This window comes from Sceloporus undulatus, chromosome 2, assembly GCF_019175285.1.
Source record: "Sceloporus undulatus isolate JIND9_A2432 ecotype Alabama chromosome 2, SceUnd_v1.1, whole genome shotgun sequence".
Taxonomy (NCBI): Eukaryota; Metazoa; Chordata; class Lepidosauria; order Squamata; family Phrynosomatidae; genus Sceloporus; species Sceloporus undulatus.
In genome coordinates, this window is record NC_056523.1 from 25069324 (window position 1) to 25090084 (window position 20761).

A 20761-nucleotide genomic window follows, 5' to 3' on the forward strand; every position below is an offset into this window, starting at 1 on the left:
AGTCCTTTAAAATTGTTTCCATGATCCTTGTTTCTTCTTTAAACAAGAATAGATTGCTGTCTATTTTGTAATGTATTGTTCCTCATATTTTTATCTTTCCCACATATAATTTAGGAATGTGTATAGGATTGTCACATTTCTGACTTTGCAGTCTCTTGGGGGTACTGGGGCACTAGATTGTGAGAGGTCCTAGGTAGCCCAAAGCCAAATAATTATTGCTTTAAGAGAGGGCGGAGACAGCCCATGGATACCTAGCCCTCCACATTTTTCAGATCCTTATGCTCTCTACAACCCCCTAAAGCCCCTGAACTACTACTAAATTTTTAACCCAAAATTTGAGCTTTGTTTGGTAACAAACAAAGCTTAAATTACAGCCTATATGCACCTAAAAAATCATAATGCATGAAAATGAATGCAAAGCACTCTCCCGTGCCCTCCTATACATCCCTTAACTACAGCCCTGCCAAAGTGTCTTCATATTTGTTTTAATATTGGCCAAAAATGGTGACCAGAAGAGATGTAACACCATTTTGGATCACCATCTTGGCTGATACATAGCAGAATGCAGAGGTGCTTTTGGAACTGGACAGGTGGGTTCAGCCTGTGGGGAGGCTGAAGGGATTAAAATTGGCCTCTGTTCCCCACACAGTTGCCCATCCCAGCTTTCCATAGGTTAGTGGAAGCTGAACAGGTTAGTAGAAGGTTGTGCATATGAAGAGAGACAGTTACTTCTTTTCCATTTCCATGTCACGGTAGTGAGCAGAATAGTTGTAGCTAACAATAAGGGAAGGTTCAGAATTCAAGTCTCACCATGACTCTTTTGAACTAACTTCATGTTATAACAATATAGATTATTTTTAGATCCTGTTAAGTGCTGCAGCTGGGACTTGTTCTACTCAGAAGTTGAAACTGTGGAGATTGAGGCTCTGTAGTAACAGCCTGGCCATTGTTTCCTAATTCTAACAGGACTGGCCTGTGGAAGATGACAAAAAAGTTTGGGGGTTGGGCAGAGTGGGAATGAAATGGTACTGAACGAAATATCTGGAAATTGTTGCATCCTTTCTCTTTTTTTGTCTGGTGTGATGTCTTTAGAAGTCTAAACGCTCAGCCTTCGAGAGTGGGGAAGAACAAACTATGAAATACAGCAACTCAAATAATTCAGGTAATTAGCTGCACCAAGACAGGAACCTTGTTGTGACAGGAGGCGCTTGGGAAGGCTTTATGACTATCATGGAGTCTATGATCACTGCAGATTTCAGTCCTGAAAAGTTAGGAGGGCTGCTACTCTTGTCTGAACACCATCAAAGATCAAGTTGTGAATATGTGGAGCTTTCTCTGGGATAACGATTGTTATATTTAGGATTACCTTATTAGTCTGTTTCCTTATGAAAATGAGAACTAGTGGTAGACCAACCATCAGCTTCCCATACCATGCCCCCTTACTCCTCTGTCCATGACAGAGATTGATTGGATTGGTTCACTGAGACCAGAAGCTGAAATAACACACATCAACTTAATACAGGTTAAGAGAACTGGGGTGCAAAATTTGACCTGTAGAAGCTAATAGCAGGTAATTTGGGCAATTGTCCTGCTTGAGAAAAAGGTACATCTGTTTGAACGAGGAGAAGAGGAAGCTGGCTACCAGGATCTGGCAGGAGGTCTTGTTTGCAGGCCATTGACAGCATATTACACATGCAAAACTAAATTGGCCAAGTCAAATGATATGCAGAAGATGTATGCATTTGTTACTTTAAAAAGAAAAATGAAGTGGAGTGATGGGAAGCTGTGAATTTAGATAGAGCAGTAGCTGGTAGTTGGGGATGCTTAACCCAACCTTACCCAGGTTTGTAAAGTCAAAGGCTTTCATGGCCGGCATCCCAGATCACCAATTAGCAGACACTAATCCTCTTTTGCATTAGCCTCCCAGCCTGAGGCCTGCCATCAGCAACAGAACAATACACATGCAAATCACTCCTGCATTCCCGGGCTCACACTGTGTGTGTGTGTGTGTGTGTGTGTGCGCGCGCACACACACACACACACACACACACACACACACTTTTCCCAGGCAAGCATTCTCTGAAGATGCCAGCCATAGATGCTGGCGAAACGTCAGGAAGAAACTCTTCTAGAACATGGCCACATAGCCTGAAAAACCCACAAGGAACTTACCCAGGTTTTTACCTTCTGGAGGCCTTGGGTCACTACTCCCAGAATTCCTCAACCATGGTTTTCTCAACACTTTCCCCATGGGTTGTTCCCCCACTCTACTACATTATACACAACCAAAAACAAACACAACATGACACCATTGGAAGACTATTCATGCATCTCTCATATATAGTTTAGTTTGCCCCTTGGGTTTATTTCAGAATACAATCAACAATTCAGTTCTTTGCAATAGTTTTGGGGTTTCTTGTTTATGGCCATATATTGATGGCCACTTTTGACTTGGCAAATCCATGCTTTTCATGTGAGACATGTGTACAGTCAATAACATTTCTTTGAAAAAGTCCAGATCACTTTGGGCATGTCTGTCTACTACTGGTTGCTCCCGCATTTTGACAACATTCGTCTCACAAATGAGAGGGGGAGAGTGCCGAGCCAGTGCTCCAAATTGTACAGCTTCACCTACCTCAGGGTTTAACTGTCTGGTTTTGATTGTTTTTCCATTGCACTTTGCCTAATTCTTTACCTTTGATATAAAGCCAAACTACATTAGGCATTTTTGTATTCATTATGCCTGGTTTAAAAAACAAAATGAAATGATCCTTGGTTTTGTTCCTTTTCTGTTTTTTTTTTCCTTTTGGTGGTGGTGGGGGAGATCTACATGAGGTTTTCTCCATTTTGAAGTATTTGCAGGGAACTCCCAGCACTTGCAAGGACTTTTTATTCCCATGCCCCAGCGCAGGTTAAATCGACCCAGTTTTTCCATGGCTGTCTGGCTGGTTGTGTTATCCATACAGATATTTGTTCTCTGGAGCAACAGAAAACAAGCTTGCTCCCTCCTCAATATGACATCCCTTCAAGTATTTAAATAGGGCTATCATATCACCTCTTAACCTTCTCTTCTCCAGGCTAAACATACTGGGTTCCCTGAGCCGCTCCTTATAGGGCTTGGTTTTCAGATCTCTAGAAATGTATGCCGTTGAATGTATAATTTGGTGCATAGTCTCCGTTTTGGGCTTGTTTTGTCAGACTTCCAGTTTATTCCAGTTATTCTAGTGTGTCTCTTGTTAAGTCAGGAAATGGGTTTTGAAGCTGTATCTCATAAGCAACTGTGAATGTTTTTTTATTCAGCAGGCTCTGGGGCAAGCTCACCTCTAACGTCGCCTTCTTCTCCTGTCCCACCTTTTACAGCAGGTGAGTTAATAGCATCAAAACACTGCTTGCCTATCAGTGCCTTGGTGTGTTGCTAAGCAAAATGTAAACCATCATGTCCTTTAGGATAAAAAAAATACTTATGCAAAAACGTGCTTATTTTTCACTATCTTTCTCAATAACCCCTGAGTTCTGTCCGGAATTTCCCAAACGATATTTGCAGTATTAGCACCATGTGGACTCTATCTGTGTTTCCTGCTTTTGTTGTTCAAGGATATCTTTTTGCACTGAGATTAATACTTCCAACTCCTGGGTCAGCAAGTATGCACAGCTGTTATTTGACATGTCAGCGGAGAAATAATTCAGGGAATTGATGCATTTTATTTCCAGCAAGAGGGGAAAGGGTTTGAAGCACCTCTGTCAACACAGTGGCAACAGGTGGCTGTAAATTCAGTAGCAGCATAGTGTGTCAGATAAGAGACTGAGCTTAAAAGAGTGTCTGATTTTGATTCCATCTCTGTCATGACTCTAGCCTTAAGCCAACCAGTGTCTTCTTCCTGTTTACATTTTACAGATAATCATACTGACGGGATTAGAACTGTACAGTAAGGGCTAGAAAATTATTATGGATGAGGCACTTTGAAGATGCATTTGTATTATAGAAAATAAAAAGCCTTATATGTGTGTAGCCCTCAGTGTCCATTTCTGAGCTTTGGGCACTTCAACATATCCCAAGTGAATATAAACAAAGTGGTATATATTGAATTGCATGATATCTTATGACTTTTTGAGTCTAGGTTGGCTGTCTTGTTTTATCATGTGAATATGCTATTTTGGAGGGTGGGATCACAGGAGTTTTTTTGTTGACCCATTTTATGACAGGTAAAAATATTTAGACAGCATGCTATTTTTATACTTTGTGGAAAGAAGAGATTTGTATGCAGGTAATCTTTGTATTCCTCCGTGAAAGTTTGTCTACAGGGTTGATGATTTCCTAAAATGAAAGCTATTGATATTTTCAAGCCATTGCATAGAAAGTAGTCTTCTAAGCAATATAAACCTGATGGTCTGTAATACCTTGTCCTTCTACGGATGGTCTTCTGTGCTTGCTTGCAAAGGATATCTTTGCTCATTTTACAGAAATTATAATGGTTGCATGAGTTTACTGATAGGAATTGTTTCAGCATGATAACTGCAATTCTGCTTTTGAGTGATGTGTTCGTTTTTAGTCCTCTGAAATACTGCCACCATTTAAAAAGCTTGTCTTTTAACTACCAAAACTTATGCTTAGGCTTACTTGTTATTCTGATAGCATGTTAGTATCACTGTGGTCCAGATTTTTCCAGCACCTTCTCTACATCTTGGTGTTGGTCTTATTGTTATCCTCATCATCCCAAAGCACAGCTTCAGCCTCTTTTTTTAGATAGTTTTGCTCCCAGAGCATCACTGATGTTTACTAAGGCCCCTTTTACAGTTGCAAGTATCTTTGATGTCCAAACTAAGGGTGAGGATAAATTATTTGATTCAACATGCCAGATTGTTAAAAATGCAAATATCATCGGCTGGAAGGTGACACTTTCTGCACAGCAGATGCAGAAGAGAAGAAATAATACACATAAGTGCATGCATGCACACAGAAAGAGGACTAGGTCTAGAACAGAGCCATTTTAAATCCTGTGCAGATAAACCTTAGAGAGTCAATTCCATCCACCATGAGAGACTGCTTCTCAATAAAGAGAATGCTAGTACATTTATGTTGGATATTCCCCTTGACAGAAGATTCCACAGTGTGAACAGGACTTTGTAGTAAGTATCACTCTGTGGTCATAAGTCTCTGCACACTCATAAAGGACAGACAACCTTGTTTGTATATGCCCTGTTGAACAGTTCCCTTATGTTACTTTTTATTATTTGATGCACTTCCTCAGCTCACCTATATATTTTAAAAGATACTATACTCAGTCCTTCAGTCAAAGATTCATCTTCAGGATCACTTACAATAATGTAAAATAATAGCAACCTTTAAAGTATCAAAGGGCAATGAAACAGCTTTGTCCGTTACACCAACAGATGGTTGAATTTAAATGTCTTCAAAGTCTACATATGAAGGCAATTTTTTAACTGTCACAAATAAGATAACAGTGTCAGAACCTGAAAAATGCCCCTAGGAAAAAATATTCCCTTATCTAAGTGCTGACCTGTGTTAGTTCTCCTTCACTGTCTTAAAAACTGTGTCACATTCAGACATAAGCACTGCTGAGATTATCAAAATTGTAAAATGTTTTTTCCTCTGGTTGCATATAAAACTAGGTGTGTTGTTCTTTCTTAGCCAGAAAGCACAACAGCTATTTCAGAAGAGTTGTAACTCATCTACCCTCTGATGGCAGAGCCACATGCTTGGAAATGTTTCATGTAAACCTTCAATGCTTTCACGGGATGTTAGATCTTTCAGTTGGAAAAATATGCAGTGTGCATATGACCCTTGCCTTCACCACTCCCTTCTTTCTTAATTGACTTTTCCCTTTTCTGAAGTGAGAGCCTTTGTGAGGTAATAAGTTTCTAGTAGACAGCGTGGTGTAGTGATTTGAGCAATAAGACTAGGACTTGGGGGATCAGGATTCAATTCCCCGCTTGGCCATGGAAATCCACTGGGTTCGTCACAACTTCTCAGCTCCAGAAAACCCTGTAATAGGTTTGCCTTAGGGTCACCATAAGTCAGATATTACTTGAAGGTACACAGCAACAAAATCTACAACCACAGCTGCTTGGCTGCAAAATCTGCAAGACCTGGAGGAAAGAGAGAGATGAAGATGAAGTAAACAGATAAAGTAAAGCAGTGCTTTGTAATCCTCCCTATACTGAGGACTGTGGCAGAACACAGTAACCAGGCATATTGCTTAACTTGACTACTGGCTGGGACTTAAGCATTCCTGCCAAAAATATACTAAACGATATATGAGCTTCACCTCCTTTGCTGAATAGATCAGAGAAGACTGTGTGACAGCTTTGTTAGTTAAGATTAGCTCAGGATTTCTACCCACATCCATGTACTTCTAATAATATATATTGTAATAAATTCTATGACACACTCTCAGAAGGGGAGTGTGATTTACACAAATAGTACCTTTATCTGTTCCCAGGTTTTTCAGGATAAATGCAGATGTAAGTTATTTGTAAGCAGCAACAAATGACACTGTAGGAAAGCCAAAGTACAGACAGGCCCTTGACAGAGTTAATTTTTGTAGAGTGGAGCAACAGGTTGGCATTCTCTCTTAGAATATCTAGGTCCTCCAGTGAACCAAAAGTTGCACTGAAGTACCTAGAGGTTCCTAGAGAGAACACTCCATTAGGCATTTGTAGCTCGTCCAGCACAATTCTGTGGTCAGTGCCTAGCAGATGTTGACCACAGAGTTGCACTGGAGGACTTAGAGATTCCTAGAGAGATATTCTCTCCAGTAAAAACATAGTGTTTTTGTTATTTGTAGTTTTTCCACATTCACGGAGGTCCTGTGCCCCTAACCCCAGTGAATGTGGAGGGTCAAGGGTAAAACAGTCATCAGAGTGGTTGCGTTGTGTTTTTCATTGGCTCAGCTATCCATAGAGGAATGGTGAGGAAGAAACCCTACAAGGGTGGTGCCTCACACAATTGGCATCCAGAGTGAAATGGCTGTAATTATTTCTTTAGCCCTAGTGGAAAAACAACTCCCAAAATTCTTTTTGCTTTACATATTTAGATGGTGGCAGATATTGATGGCTGGATAAGTATCTAAAGCTCTGGGTCTTCAGCATATGTACTTTTGCATGTTTGTTTGCATGTTTAGGGTGTTTTGAGGGGAGGTACTATGCCATCAGGTTGTTCTCTCTTTTATTTTAAAAATCCATTTTTCCAGTTTAGAAACATCAGTGAGAAGACGGTTCTTTAGAATAAAAGAGAAGACGTGATACAGTGATGTCTGTCTTGTTTACATGTTTGCTATGCCCTTCCCCATTCAGGTGTTGACCTAGATTGTTGTATGTGCTTACTTGGGAGTAAGTCTCATTGAATGGAGGAGGACTTATTTCTATGCAGAGGTTTCTCTGTACCTAAGTGTCCTACATTGGAGATGGGTAGAAAGTTAGCCAGTTTTACATGGACCAACTTATACTTCCTGGTTGCCTTGCAAAGAGTACTGGAAAGAGTAGATCTGATCCTGGCCCAGCAAGGCACTTTTATTTTTAAACAGGATTGCAACCTCTAGTAATAAAGATTAGTAATGCCTTCCCAGACATTCTGCATTATATTTAAGGCCATATGCATCTGGGGATAGCCTTCTGTATAAATATTATTGGTTGGATGAAAAACCACAGATGCTGCAGCATGATTGCCCAACCTCAGTCCACAGATCATGTGCAGCCCCAATAAAATACTTCCAGTAGCTCCGGTTAGCTCTTTGGGGTACAGACAGCAGGAGAAAGGGCCTGGCTGAAACTCCTCCAGACAGCCTTTGTCTGCCCAGTTAAGAAACACATTGTTGCTTCTTCATGGTGTTCTGTGAGAAAGAAATGTGAGCCTAAAATCCTTTCATATAGAATTTGGAACATTCCCCCCCCTTTTTAGCAGCTATAAATATTTCAGACAATTCTCCAGATTGTCTCTTGTCTTCGTCTAGGATTTATGGCCATTCCCATAGTCTCTGTTCTTCCAGTACATGCTCTTTCCAGCTGGACCATATTCCTCCAAGCTTTTAAACAGACATCTGTTTTGCAGAAAACTAGGAGATATGTGCATATCTTAAGTCAGTAATGAGGAGGCAACTTTAGCGGGAGTGCATTGGACACATTCTTTGGAAAACTGATCACTGGCTGCATCCACACTGCAAAAATAATCCATTTTAACACTTTAACCGCCATGGCACAATGCTATGCAATTCTGGGATTTGTAGTTGTGAGATATTTAGCCTTCTTTGTCAGAGAGCTCTGGTCCCACATCAAACTTCAAATCCTAGAATTCCATAGCATTGAGCCATTGCAGTTAAAGTGGTGTCAGCCTGGATTATTTCTGCAGTGCATGTGCAGCCTATATCCTGTATCTGCTGACTCAGTCTGTGTTGCTGCACAACCATGAAACTCTCATTCTTGAGAACTAAACAGGAGTGAACCCCTTTGTGTTTTATGGATATGCCTTCTGTATGAAATGAATGGGTTTTGCAAATGTATTTTTTTTTAAATCTCTTCTTTGGACTACAGTGACAACTGTGAATAAATATTGTGTTGTTAAAATCTCTTGTTACTCTCAAGGACTGGAACAATCAATTCATAGCACAACAGCAAACAAAAGGTCCCAGCTTCAATGCTGAGTACCTACAGATAGCAGGGCTGAGCGAGGCCTTTGCTTCAACCCATGGAATGTCACTGCCTTATCCAAAAGGATAACCCTGGACCATGTCGGTCAGGGTTTTTTGACAGTATAGAGCAGCTTCATATTTCATTGCAGTTTTTCAGAAAGTTGGATGAAGATGAATATATATAATGAAGCCTGTACTGTATGTGCCTCAACTTGGATGCTTGTGTCTACAGATAGTTCCTTTTGGGAATAAGAAAAGCAGACCAACAGGCCAGTTTGTCTAACCACTGTGCTTATAACTGTGCTCATAATTGTTGATGTCTGTAATCTCTTTCTCTCTGTTTCTGAATGGCCTTCTTTGAATATAATAATAATGACTGTTGTGCTCTTTTCCCTGTCTCTCTTCTTTCTGCCATCTTCAGTAGAGCATGCGCCATTTTGAACGTGAATTCTGGGTAAAGTAATTTGATATCCCTCTCTTTAAAGATGTTTCGAGTATGAAATCCCAAAACCAAAAGGAAAAAATAGAACATCACGAGGCATTTAATTACAGATAATTTTGATGAAGTTGTCCAAACTACACCCCAAATATTTTTTGCTGTCCCCCCCCCCCCCACTCTAAATAACCAAAGGAAGACCTGGTATTGTGAGACACTAAACCTATTTTTTTAAAAATGTGTCATGTCGTTTTTTGAGACAGAATTCTAATGAACCCCTTTTTGCTGTCATCTAAATCCTTTATAATGATTGTAGAGTTGCAAAGAGATTGTGCTGATTTTGATTAGTTGATTGGTTTAGAGAATATGAAGATATATTTGAACATAGTATAAGTGCCTCTTCAAAGATACAGAAGGAAAAACAAATGGTACGGTTCACTGTGAGAGCCGGTGTTGTGTAGTGCTATGACTGCAGACCAGGATTCAAATCCTGCTCAGCCACATAAACCTTGGAGAAGTAACACTCTCTCAGCCTCCGAGGAAAGCAGAGGTAAACAATGGCTTGAAGAAAACACAAATCTAAACCTGTTTGGGAAGAAGTGGACAGGGGCCAGTTTAGTACTAGTAATAGCCATGAAAGTATACTGCCAGTGGCAGGAACACAACTGTTTTTAAGTTGTGGGAGTGAAGGCCTCAACATTGGCAGGTAGGTTGTTATTAACTTTGCTTACTTTCAGGGGGAGCAGAAATTATTTTCCCCATCTAGTATTTGAATATCCTTAAGGTTGAAGACTCTTACAAGCACAGTGTATACTTACAGGTGCCCTCCATGAGTAAAACTGTGTGTTGCACTCAGATACACACACACCTTTTTGCAAAGCAGTTTTTTTCTCTAATGAAAAAGATGCTTAATACACAGGAAGAAAAGCTAGATTGCAACATCTGCAAATTTATCAATATAGGCAATTAATATGCTCTATGAGCAGTGCATAAGGAATTGGGGGAGGGATTCAGGCAACTCCAAAAACTGACTTCAAGCAGAGATTTTAAATGAGCAGGAAGGGCCTGTTTGTTGGTGTTGCATGGATGGTGCAGTGCAAGATATTTCTGCTCAGTAGTTCACCATGGGTTCATAGACGGGGAGATGCCCTTCCTGCTTTTTGGAGCAGAGCATATCCTTTTCTGCTATATAAAGAGAAGGCAGCCTCCAGAGAAGTAAACATGAAACACACAAGATGTTTACAAAATGGCACAGCCTTGGCATTGGAAAGTGAAAGTCTTGTTAGTGTTAGTTATTCTTGCTTTTTATGAGCTTCATGACCACTCCTTTTATCTCAGTAGCACTGCGGAATAGCATGTGGCCTTTACATTAATTAAAAACAAATGTCGCAAGATGTTTATGCCTAGGGGTGAGAGAAGGTCATTCAATAGTAAAGATATTGAGGGCTAGCCATATTGGTCATGTAGCAAAGTACAATTACATCCAAAAAGCCACAAAACATTGGTACCTTCATGGAGCCATCCAAAATGGACAAATGCATGTTTTGAAGCTTCACTGGCTTCTTCATCAGGCAAAGATGTTAAAACCATACAGGAGGGGGAAAATTAAGACAATGTTAGTCCCAAGCATGCATTTTGTCAAGATGTGGCTGTTCTCAGTTCAGGTGGTGTGGATGGACATTCAGGCAACCCAGCCCCTCTGCCTTCTGGCCACGTGGGTACTCCAGGAAATAAAGTATTTTTAGTTCCATTTGCAATATAAAAAGAGATGCTTGTCTTGAGATCCAAGTTGCCTCCCATCCTAGTAAATAGCTACAGTGTTATGAATGGTTATGACACTGGTGCAAGAAGATTCACTAGTGAAGTACACACTGCGCACACTGGCCAGGGGAAACCTAGAAGAAAAAGGCTATACAGTTTTTGCCTCAGTGGGCACACCAGATGGAGGATGTGTCCCTTCCCCTGATCACTTTTGTCATATGAAAATGCCATTCATAGCTAGATGGGTGGAACTGAAATAGCTCAAGATCAGTATTATGATGCCACTTGATCTAAGAACAGGGTGTGTGTATACTGTTATAACTGCAGAAAACAATCTTGCACTGTATTGCTAGCAATTTGGTTTGTTATCAGTTGCTACCAATTTAGTTGGGATGCTGAATTCTAGTCTTATGCTTTTTATCTTTTTGCCCCTAATATCTTACAGCTAATTCTATAACACAATTTGGTTTTTAATTGTTGTCCTTTTATCTCTGTATTGAGCGATTTCTTTCTTTTTCTTGTGGTTGGTTAAGTTTTATTTGCCTTTACAACCTACTTTTTTGAAATACAAACTCCTATGCTAGCAGTGGGAAACCTGTGATCCTCCTCAGCCCTAGGTAGCATGGATTGAGGCATGATGGTGTTTTATCATTCAACACCATCTGCAAGACTACAGGTTCCCCCTTCCCGCCCTGTGTACTTCTTTTGGATGCTGCTTTATTGGTAAACTTTTAAATATACAAGGTCATATGGTTACTCTTGGCTGCTGGCATGGCATGTGCTGTTTCCCTCTGTTCTGTTTTCACTACCCATCATTTTGTCAACCTGTATGCATTTTTGGCCAGAAAATTCCTTTTCTTTTGTTCATATTACACTAATTGTCAAAAAACAAACAAAACCCCCACAGCATTTAGAAAGACTGTTGCTGGAACAGATGTTTCAGAGTAGTGTTTCTAGAAAGATTGAGTTAACTGAATCCTGATTCCTTGCTATCATAAGCATGTTCATTCCCAGGGATCAAATTTGGCTTATTTGGTTAAATTAATCTGGCATGGAGACCCAGTGTGGCGTAGTTTGAGTTTTGGACTATCACTCTGGAGGCTAGGGTTCAATTCCCAGCCCGGCCATGAAACCCACTGGGTGACCTTGGGCAAGTCACATGCTCTCAGCCTCAAGGCAAGGCTTCCTCTGAACAAATCTTGCCAAGAAAGCCTTATAAACTTACACTCCAAAGGGCACCCACAACTGCTAGAGTGTCCTTTCCAGCTCAATTCTGACATGGCCATTGAGAGGCCATAGAGACAGAAACCAAAGTAAATGTGTTTTTAGAAAAATCAAGTGTACTTATATAAAAGAAAGTACAGAGAAGGTTGCTTAGTAGTGCTAGTACCTATCAAACATATATCTTGTCATTATTAGTGCACCCTCTTACAAAAAGTGCCATGTTCCATCTCTTCATGCATTGGTCTGGAGAGGGAAGAAAAATGGAAAAGCACCAGGAAGAAAAGTGGGGAAAGAGGAGACTTCCCAATATGCTGACTGAATATACCTAGTACATTTTGGAATAAATCCTTCTTCAGTGAAATACATGAATAGCAGTCTTCATTTTGATCTGTAAACCTTGACTGTAACTTCAATGCAGATAAGATAAATAAAGCACATGATTCATGTTAGCCTTCCTAGTACCAGATGTGGTCAAAGTGGTGTCTGATGTACATCTTAAATCCTCTTTTACAGTGAAAGAAATTTAGCCAAGAAATTGTCTTGACTTTGTTATGGTACTGTGTCAAATTATCCTGGGTAGATAGATTTACAAAGTCATTGTAAGTAGCTGACCTGTTTATGGTAAGGTAATTTTGAAAGTTAGGATCTAATAAAGATATGGCTTTGGTGATTAATTTCTTGTATCCATAAAAAACAAGTATTGGCATCAGCAGTCAGTAGTAATTCAGTTCATTAAAATAGACTGCATTTTTGTCATTTTGTGAAATTATTTAAATCAAGGGTGGAAATTGTGTGACCTCACAGGTTTTGTTGAATGGCTGCTTGACCATTGGCAATGCTGGTTGGGGCTGTTGTCTATCAACATCTGGAGAGGGGGAGTTGCTCAATTCCATACCCTCATTTAAAGTATTTTATACATGGTTTTCTGTCAACCATGGTTCTCAGAATAAATAATTACATAAAGCCACTTATAATCACAACAAAATGAAGCCCAAACAACTGAAAAGCCTTAGGGGCTGATGATTCAGTAGGAATGGGTCTAATGTGAGCTATTTTGGGAAGAAGTTCCACAGTGGGAATAATGTAACAGAGAGAAAGCCTCTTTTTCTCCACTGGCCTAGCCTTTCTCTTGGTGGCTGTCCAAACAAGGTCTCAGACCTAAGATCTCAGCTTATGGGCAGTCTCATGTGGGAGGGAAGTGGCCTTTCAGATATATCTATCTGATGCTGTTTAGAGCTTTAACATTCAAAATCTGCTCATTAAATTGGTTTGAAAATTATTTGGAGGTCAGTACAGTTGATTCAAAACTGGTCTCACTTGCAGTTTAGAGATCATTTCAACAGTTTCAACAGGCATTCCCCGAATAAAAATCCTGCGGGCCTCCCTCCTCTTCCGTGGCCAAGAGGTTGGGCTATGGGGCTTTTTGTTTATTATTTTCTTGTATTGGTTGTTTGTATCGTATTTGCATTTTAATCCTTTTCTGTATTAATTGTTGTTTTAACTTTTGATGTAAGCCGCCCTGATCAATGGAAGGGTGGGATATAAATAAAAATTTTATTATTATTATTTATCATATATCACCATAGTCTGACTGCTACATTTTGCACTAGGTCTGAGCACTTTTCAACATTGGTGAGATTTCCTGTGGTGACACTATGCTTGGTATTTGGAAATAAAGGCTGAAAATTGAGGCCTTCTTTAAGCTCATTTGTCCTTATGAAACAGTACCATGACCTGTTGCTATGTGCTTATTAGAGGTGGTCTCCAAAAAACCTTAGGGATTTCAGTTAAGTTATAGCCCTTCTAAACCAATCTACAAGCCAACTTGTAGGACCAGACTTGGGATGTGAATTTCTTTCCCATAGTTACTGGCCCTTATGACTATATACAGCATCCTATTGTGACTACATTGCTTGCCATTTTACACGCACTCATCCTTCTTCAGTATGTCTGTACTCCCCTAGTTCTTTTATTTTACCCTCAATGCTTTTTGGCTTATGTGCATGAGTTTCTCCTACGTTTTTCTTTTGTACATTTAGCAGCTTTACCAGACTTGTTGTTATTGCTCTTTTGCCCAGTACCATGCATATTAAGTTCATCTCTTACCTATCTTCTCCTCAGTAGGTGCCTCAACAATTCCTTCACCGCCTCCACCACCAGCAGTTCCGCCCCTTCCTCCAAATTTGGATGTGCCAACACAGTCTGACCCACAGCTTGTTAACAACACAAGTCGGGGTGCCTTACTCAGCTCCATTCAGAATTTCCAGAAAGGAGCTTTGAAGAAAACAGAGACCTGTGACTACAGTGCTCCCAGAATCAGCTGAAACCAATCACACCAACTCCTCTTGGATATATTGTCAACCTGTGTTCTAGAAACAAATCTTTCTTGTAACAATTTGATTTAGCCACTGCCTGGTGGTGTCTTTGTTTTACAGCTGCCTGATTAGAGGCATTTCAAGCCACCCACCCACACACCCCAGCAATCTTTTTGGGTGGCAGGACTGTCTCCGATTGCACCCTCTAAAATGGCAAAGTGTCATTTCTAGTGGAAAGGAACTCCTACTCTTTATGGAATCTTGTTTTGATAGGTAGCATTCTTTCTAATAGAATAAAAAAATTCAAAAGCTCTGTGATAACAGACAGTTCTTTTGCTGAAGTCTGCTTCCAAAGGCTTCTGAAGGTTAACCATGCTACATTGATGTGTGATGCATTGAGTTACTTTAGCTGTGGTAAAAAAAAGAATCACTTAATCTGAAAATTGCAGTACAGGTGAAAAGTTGTCTTCTTTCCCTGCAAAACATTTAGTCCATGAAATTATTCTATTATCATCGAAACACCTGTTCTTAACCTGACACGACCATAAATATAACAAGAGTACAATTCAGGCAGAGGACTTGCAGGGTATTTTCATCAGACCACCTGTAGTATCATGTGAGCTCTTGAGTTAGAAGTTAGCAGAAGAGCTAACGGTAAACAACATATTTTAGAGGGGGGGGGTTCCTTTTTCTGATTTGCTCAAACCCTTAAATTGCACTTTAAGGATTATTAGTAATCCATTTTTAAAGTCAAGTATACATTAGTGTTTGTTACTATGCAGAGAATGTCATTGTGTATAAGAGTTCATGTAACCTGTGATATACTCAGTCATATTTTTATTAAAATAAATGTCAATAGAATTTCATTGGTGCTGGATTAGAATAAACCAGTGCAACGCTTTAATATTATTTATCCAATTATGGTAAATGTTTTTGACAATTTTTTTGGGGGGGGGGGTAAAGAAATCCTATATTTCTATTGTGGAGGGGGGAAGAACATGGGAAATTGGTTGCATCCAAACCCACAGGTCAAAAGTGGAGAGGGGATAACATTAAAATGCATGGGAAGAAGGAATGTTTATTTTATCTGTCTTTCTTGTGGCTGTAGATTTCTTTCATGTTTGTGAGTGTCTAAAAGGAATGGATTTAGGTATGTCCACAAAAGCTGCACTCCATTGTGAGTGATGTATACTTCTGATGAAAACCTGCCGCATCTAAATGTTACCAGTCACTATGAGAAAACCTTCTGCTGCATCTAAATGTTACCAGCCACCATTTTAGTCTGTGTTAAAATATTTCAAGTATGCTATTTCGGTTTTAAATTTCACTTCCAAGAGCATATGCATTCTTAATCTTTTTGTTACTGTTTTTATTTCAAGCATCATAAGTTACAAAATAAGCACAAGCTGAGTCTTGATAAATTAGGGACTGCCAATCAAAAGAGACCTGATGATGTACAACCATAAAACAATAGTTCCTACATGGTAGTTGTTTCGATATTGAATATTATTGCAATTTTAGATTTAAGTCTCACTTTTTTCCTTCTTGAAAGGATGAAGAAGCAGTATATGTCTGTAACAGATTATGTAACTAGCATCACTTTCCTCCACATTGCCAACCTCCCCATGTGTTTTACAAGTTGCAGCTCTGTATACAAAGGCTTGTAATACATTCCATAAATACTTTTAAAGACATATAATTGAAGAACAGCACATCCAGTCTCAAATACATAAAAGAACTAGATATTTAGTGTTTTCTTCACAGCAAATATTATGTCCTTTACTTGAGGTATGCAGTTATCCTCCAAAATCTTTGCGTAAGGCATAGGAACATCTGCACCTGTGACACGAACAACGGGTGCATCCAAGTGGTTGAAAGCAGGACCTGGAGGCAGAATGAGACAGTACAACTCATATCTCAGTGTAAAGAGGTTTGGTATATAGAGGGGGTTCCTCTCCCTCAAGGTCTGAATCACCTCTGCTTTAGTCAAGAAGCTACTACAGAGAGAACTGACAGCAGACCAAAAATCCAGACATAACAGTTTGAAGTCTAATTAAGCCACTGCCCTTTTTTCAGAAACAGTGAACAGTCTCAAGAATTCCTATTTTAAAAGCTGCAGGTAGAAAAAAAAATTTCACTTCAAAAAAAGTATTTCACTTGAGCTAAAAACTTGTGGAATAATGTATCTTATAATTTAACTGCATGTACTGAATTTCACAATAGTTTTAAAGAAAACTGTACAGTGGCATTTTGAAGCTCTAAATCAGCAATTCCCAAACTTTGACCCTCCAAGCTATTTGGCCTTCCAACTCCCAAGATTCCTGGACACTGGTTATGGTGGCTATGGCTTCTGGGAGTTGAAGTCTAAAACACCTGAAGAACCAAAGTATCCACTAAAAAAAGTCACCTTCTCTTTAAATACAAGCACATTGGCAGCAGCAGAAAAGATGGGCCTGGACTATAACAAACTAAAAAACAGGGGCAGGGGGTTGGACTGGATGGCCTGTGCGGTCTCTTCCAACTCTATGATTCTATGAAATGCACTCAAGAGAGGAATTTAGAGCAATTTTATTTATATAGGAAAAATCTTAACTAGGGTGGGAATCACATGTCCTTCCAGAAGTTGGACTACAGCTCTCAGCATTCTTCACCACTGGTTTTGTTTCCTTTGGCTACTGTGAACAATATATCAAAGCCCTTATGGTTCCCATCTCTAATTCAAATGGTTATTGGAAACTGATTATAATTTCCTTTAATATTTAACTTCCCTCACATGATAAACACAAGTAAAAAGAGACGGAAAACTGATTTGTAGACCACCAAATACAACCATACCTTCCATAATCCTGGCACAGATTTCAGCTCCCACTCCAAACTGGGGCCATCCACCTTCCACTGTCACAAGATTATTTGTCTTCATAACACTGGACTCAACAGTTTCAATATCCATTGGTCTAATGCTACGGAGATTTATCACCTGTGGGTGAGATTTGAGCACTCTTCAGATCACATCATGTCCAGTCCAGACAACAAGCATAGAACCTAGGTTTGGAGCAGAACAACATTCACGAATAGGACTTCTCCATCTTTTCCAAAATTCATCTGGGGTGGAGGCACCAACGATGCTGGATGGAAGAATTGGCGGAAATGGCCTTTAACATCCTTTCATGGGTGGAAGATCAACTTGGCATGAAAAGCCAAAGCTTTACTGTGAACTACACACTTACACAACTGGACTTTCCTTCAGATTAAGGTTGAGTCATATGAATTACCTGGAGGACCATAGTTTGGTAAACACTGTTCTAAATCAATGGGCCCGTTAAATCTGCATGTAGTAATGCAATATAATCCTGCCTCTGTTCTCGCGGACTTGAGATCTGCACTCCTTAATTATCCACAGGGGGTCAACAGAGGGAGTTAAAATGGGGCACGGACTCGTACACCCCCGTGGGAGTGCGCCTCCATTTAAGCCAATAGGGCTTGAATATGCACGGTTTTCCATTTTTGCGAGGTGGTGGTCCAGAATGGATCACCACAAAAATGGAGGGAGGAATGTAGTTTGAAAAACAAAAGCATTTTTTAAAATAAGGTACATATCACTATCATTAAAAAAGTAGTCTTTTCTTGGTGAGACAAAAAAAGTATCTTAGGATGGCACTCAATCTACTGTTTTTATATGAAAGGTAAGTTAACACAATATTGGGTTAATGGGGGCACCTTTTTGATAAACTGAAAAGTTCTATCAGATGATGATAGCTGAGTGGTACAGCCCTTGTTTCCAATGCAGAAAGTCCCAGATTCAGTCCCTACCACTTTAGACAGTGGCACAGAGAGGCCAGGGATCTGGTCAGTCAAGAACAGGGAGCTTCATGTATTTTATTTACTGGATATTTAAATGCTGTAACCCTAATAAAAATCATCACAACATACATATACCAGATAATTTCATTTCTCTCAGTGCAAAGTTTTACTTTGGCAGTCTAGAGCATTTCCTTCTCCCTTTCCCATTCATGGAAGGTGCAATGAAGCACAAGCAGCTTGCAATAGACTGGATTACAATCCTATCAAATGACACAAACCTCACACTCCACCCCATCTTTGGCAAGGACAGCAGCTGCTTCCAGACAGTGGCTAACAGGTCGCGAATGAGACACTAAGGTAATGTGGTTTCCTGAAACACAAGAGACAAGAGGCTGGTGAGAAGTGCTATACTGTTTAGTCTAAAAGGCATCTTCCCCATGTTCTTAACAGCAGTCACTGATATTTTTAAACTCAAATGAAAGATGCATTGACCGTCTCTTAAACAGTAACAACTGTTTTACTAATAAAAGTGTCTAGGAAAGTTAGAACATTCATTAGAAACAGCCTGAATATTATTCATTATCTGCTGAACTTAAACACTGAGTATGCAAAACTCTATCAAGAAGGGAATTAGAAGTGGAATTCTTAGAAGCGGATGTCTATCAGACACAGGGATAATTTCTAAGATTCTAAATGGCAACAGAGAGGTCAGAGCATCACAGAGCGCTTTCACAAAAGAAATCCTCACATTTTTATCTATTCCAGCCAACAAGAAAACTTAGGCAAAGGAGGATCAGGCTTTCAATGTAATTAATGACTGTATATCAATGAAGAGTATAACTAAATAATAAGTGCTATGTACATGTCATTAAAAAATTAAAAAATATCAAACAGAGCAATCAATCATAATTCATCTTGTTTGACTCCTAACCTTAATGAAAAAACTCTACATAAATTGGTGCAAATACAGTACAGATGCTATACATCAACCAATATTAACAGTCATATGAAATACATAGAATCATAGTGAAAAACAGCTTGGCTTACAATAGCAGATGCTTTTAACAAGCCAAATGTGATATATTTCATCCATAGCTAGTTTAAAAAGGCTAGCCAAATCTTCCTTCATCTCAAGGGCTGGATCCCCACTGCAGAATTAATGCAGTCCGATACCATTTTAACTACCATGGCTCAATGCTATGGAATTCTGGGAAGTGTAGTTTTGTGATACATTTAGCCTTCTCTATCAGAGAGCTTTGGTGCCACAACAAACAAAATTCCATAGCACAGCCATGGCAGTAAAGTGGTGTCACACTGGGTTATTTCTTCAGTGTGGATGTAGCCAAGAGGAACCTCTCTCTTTTTGAAAACCAATGTAGAAACAGAAGTCTCTTTACAGTCACAGTGTAGCATGGTAAAGACCTTTTTACAAACCAATGAAGACTGAGCATATTTAAAGCACCTGCTACTATGGTTATTTATTCCACACTGTTTTTCACTTAATAATTATATGCCTCTTTCTAAAATATCTATAACTGCAACAATTTATATAAAGTTGTGCCTAATTTTGTGTGCATCTGTGTGTGTTTCACTGCTCTAAGTTTTTGATTTGCTATTTTTAGTCTTTATTGGCAAATACACAGCATATATTGTTACTTTGGTTTACTTGTTACTTTTGCAGTCATTAACTGAATACTGGCCAAGAAAGTACCTGGCACACAACCTTCAAATATGGTAACATCTCCAAATAACAATTCAGTCATGGTTTAGCAAAAGCAATACACATCAGGTCTAAAGACTGTCCCTTGGATAGTGATGAATACTAAAAATTCTCATTGGTCCTCAACACAGAGTGGAACACCCTTTCATAGAGCAAAATCAAACATTTCAAACCAATTTTTAGGGCAGGATGCAACTCTGAGTATCTGACAGGCTTGCAGCACAATCCTTTTGTCATATATTTGTACAAAAAGGAAAGATGCATTAACAAAGAATTTATCCGGCTGATTGCACAGTTCGGACCAAAGAGCTGAACTACTGAACTATTTCATCATCAACAATTAGTTTTGCTTACCTTGTCTTTCTATCTTAGCCTTTCCAATAGGAACAATGAAGTCCTTTGACAGGGCATCTTCAGACATTTCAAAGGGCACACCATACATCAACTCATTTTCCAACATTACAACTACAAAGAGAATTAAAAACAGGAATCTGAGATAATTGTCCAAATACTTGAGAAATCAATTAAATTTGTAGTCAAAGACGTACAGAATAAAGATCCTAGATTCCTAGATGTGGTTTTACGGAGCCAAATCAATCTTGGCCAACCCAATACCTGCTGAATGTTGGATTACAACTCCTCTTATCAACAACCAGCATTTGGCACAGGAGGACAGCAAATTGGAGAATGTGCAGCTAAACAAAAACATTCCTGTGCTCATGTCTGATAAAGCATACAACAACAACAACAACAACAACAACAACAATAATAATAATTTTTTTATTTATTTATAGACCGCTATTCCGCAATGATCATAGCGGTGTACAGTAAAATTGCAAAACAATACAAAAAATTGCAA

The 20761-nt window shown here is 39.3% G+C and overlaps 2 protein-coding genes across 15 annotated transcripts in view; one reads left to right on the plus strand and one right to left on the minus strand.

Moving 5' to 3' along the window:
* PXK (PX domain containing serine/threonine kinase like) overlaps positions 1 to 14693 on the plus strand; it is a 65987-nt gene extending 51294 nt beyond the window's left edge. For 2 of the 14 annotated variants that reach the window (XM_042454800.1, XM_042454808.1), the window contains exons 16-18: positions 1093 to 1162; positions 3301 to 3363; positions 14188 to 14693. In XM_042454800.1, the coding sequence (XP_042310734.1) occupies positions 1093 to 1162; positions 3301 to 3363; positions 14188 to 14390 (336 nt within the window). In that variant the 3' untranslated portion in view covers positions 14391 to 14693. Of the gene's footprint in view, positions 1 to 1092; positions 1163 to 3300; positions 3364 to 9066; positions 9100 to 14187 lie in introns of all 14 variants that reach the window. The other 12 variants (XM_042454807.1, XM_042454806.1, XM_042454805.1 and 9 more) reach the window with 12 other exon arrangements.
* Positions 14694 to 15733: 1040 nt separating this feature from the next.
* The window catches only part of PDHB (pyruvate dehydrogenase E1 subunit beta), an 8248-nt gene continuing 3220 nt past the window's right edge, over positions 15734 to 20761 (minus strand). The window contains exons 6-9 of the mRNA XM_042454814.1: positions 20257 to 20367; positions 18461 to 18552; positions 17217 to 17358; positions 15734 to 16265 (exon numbers count right to left, since the gene is read on the minus strand). Coding sequence (XP_042310748.1) covers positions 16120 to 16265; positions 17217 to 17358; positions 18461 to 18552; positions 20257 to 20367 — 491 coding nt within the window. The 3' untranslated portion in view covers positions 15734 to 16119. The remainder of the gene's footprint in view (positions 16266 to 17216; positions 17359 to 18460; positions 18553 to 20256; positions 20368 to 20761) is intronic.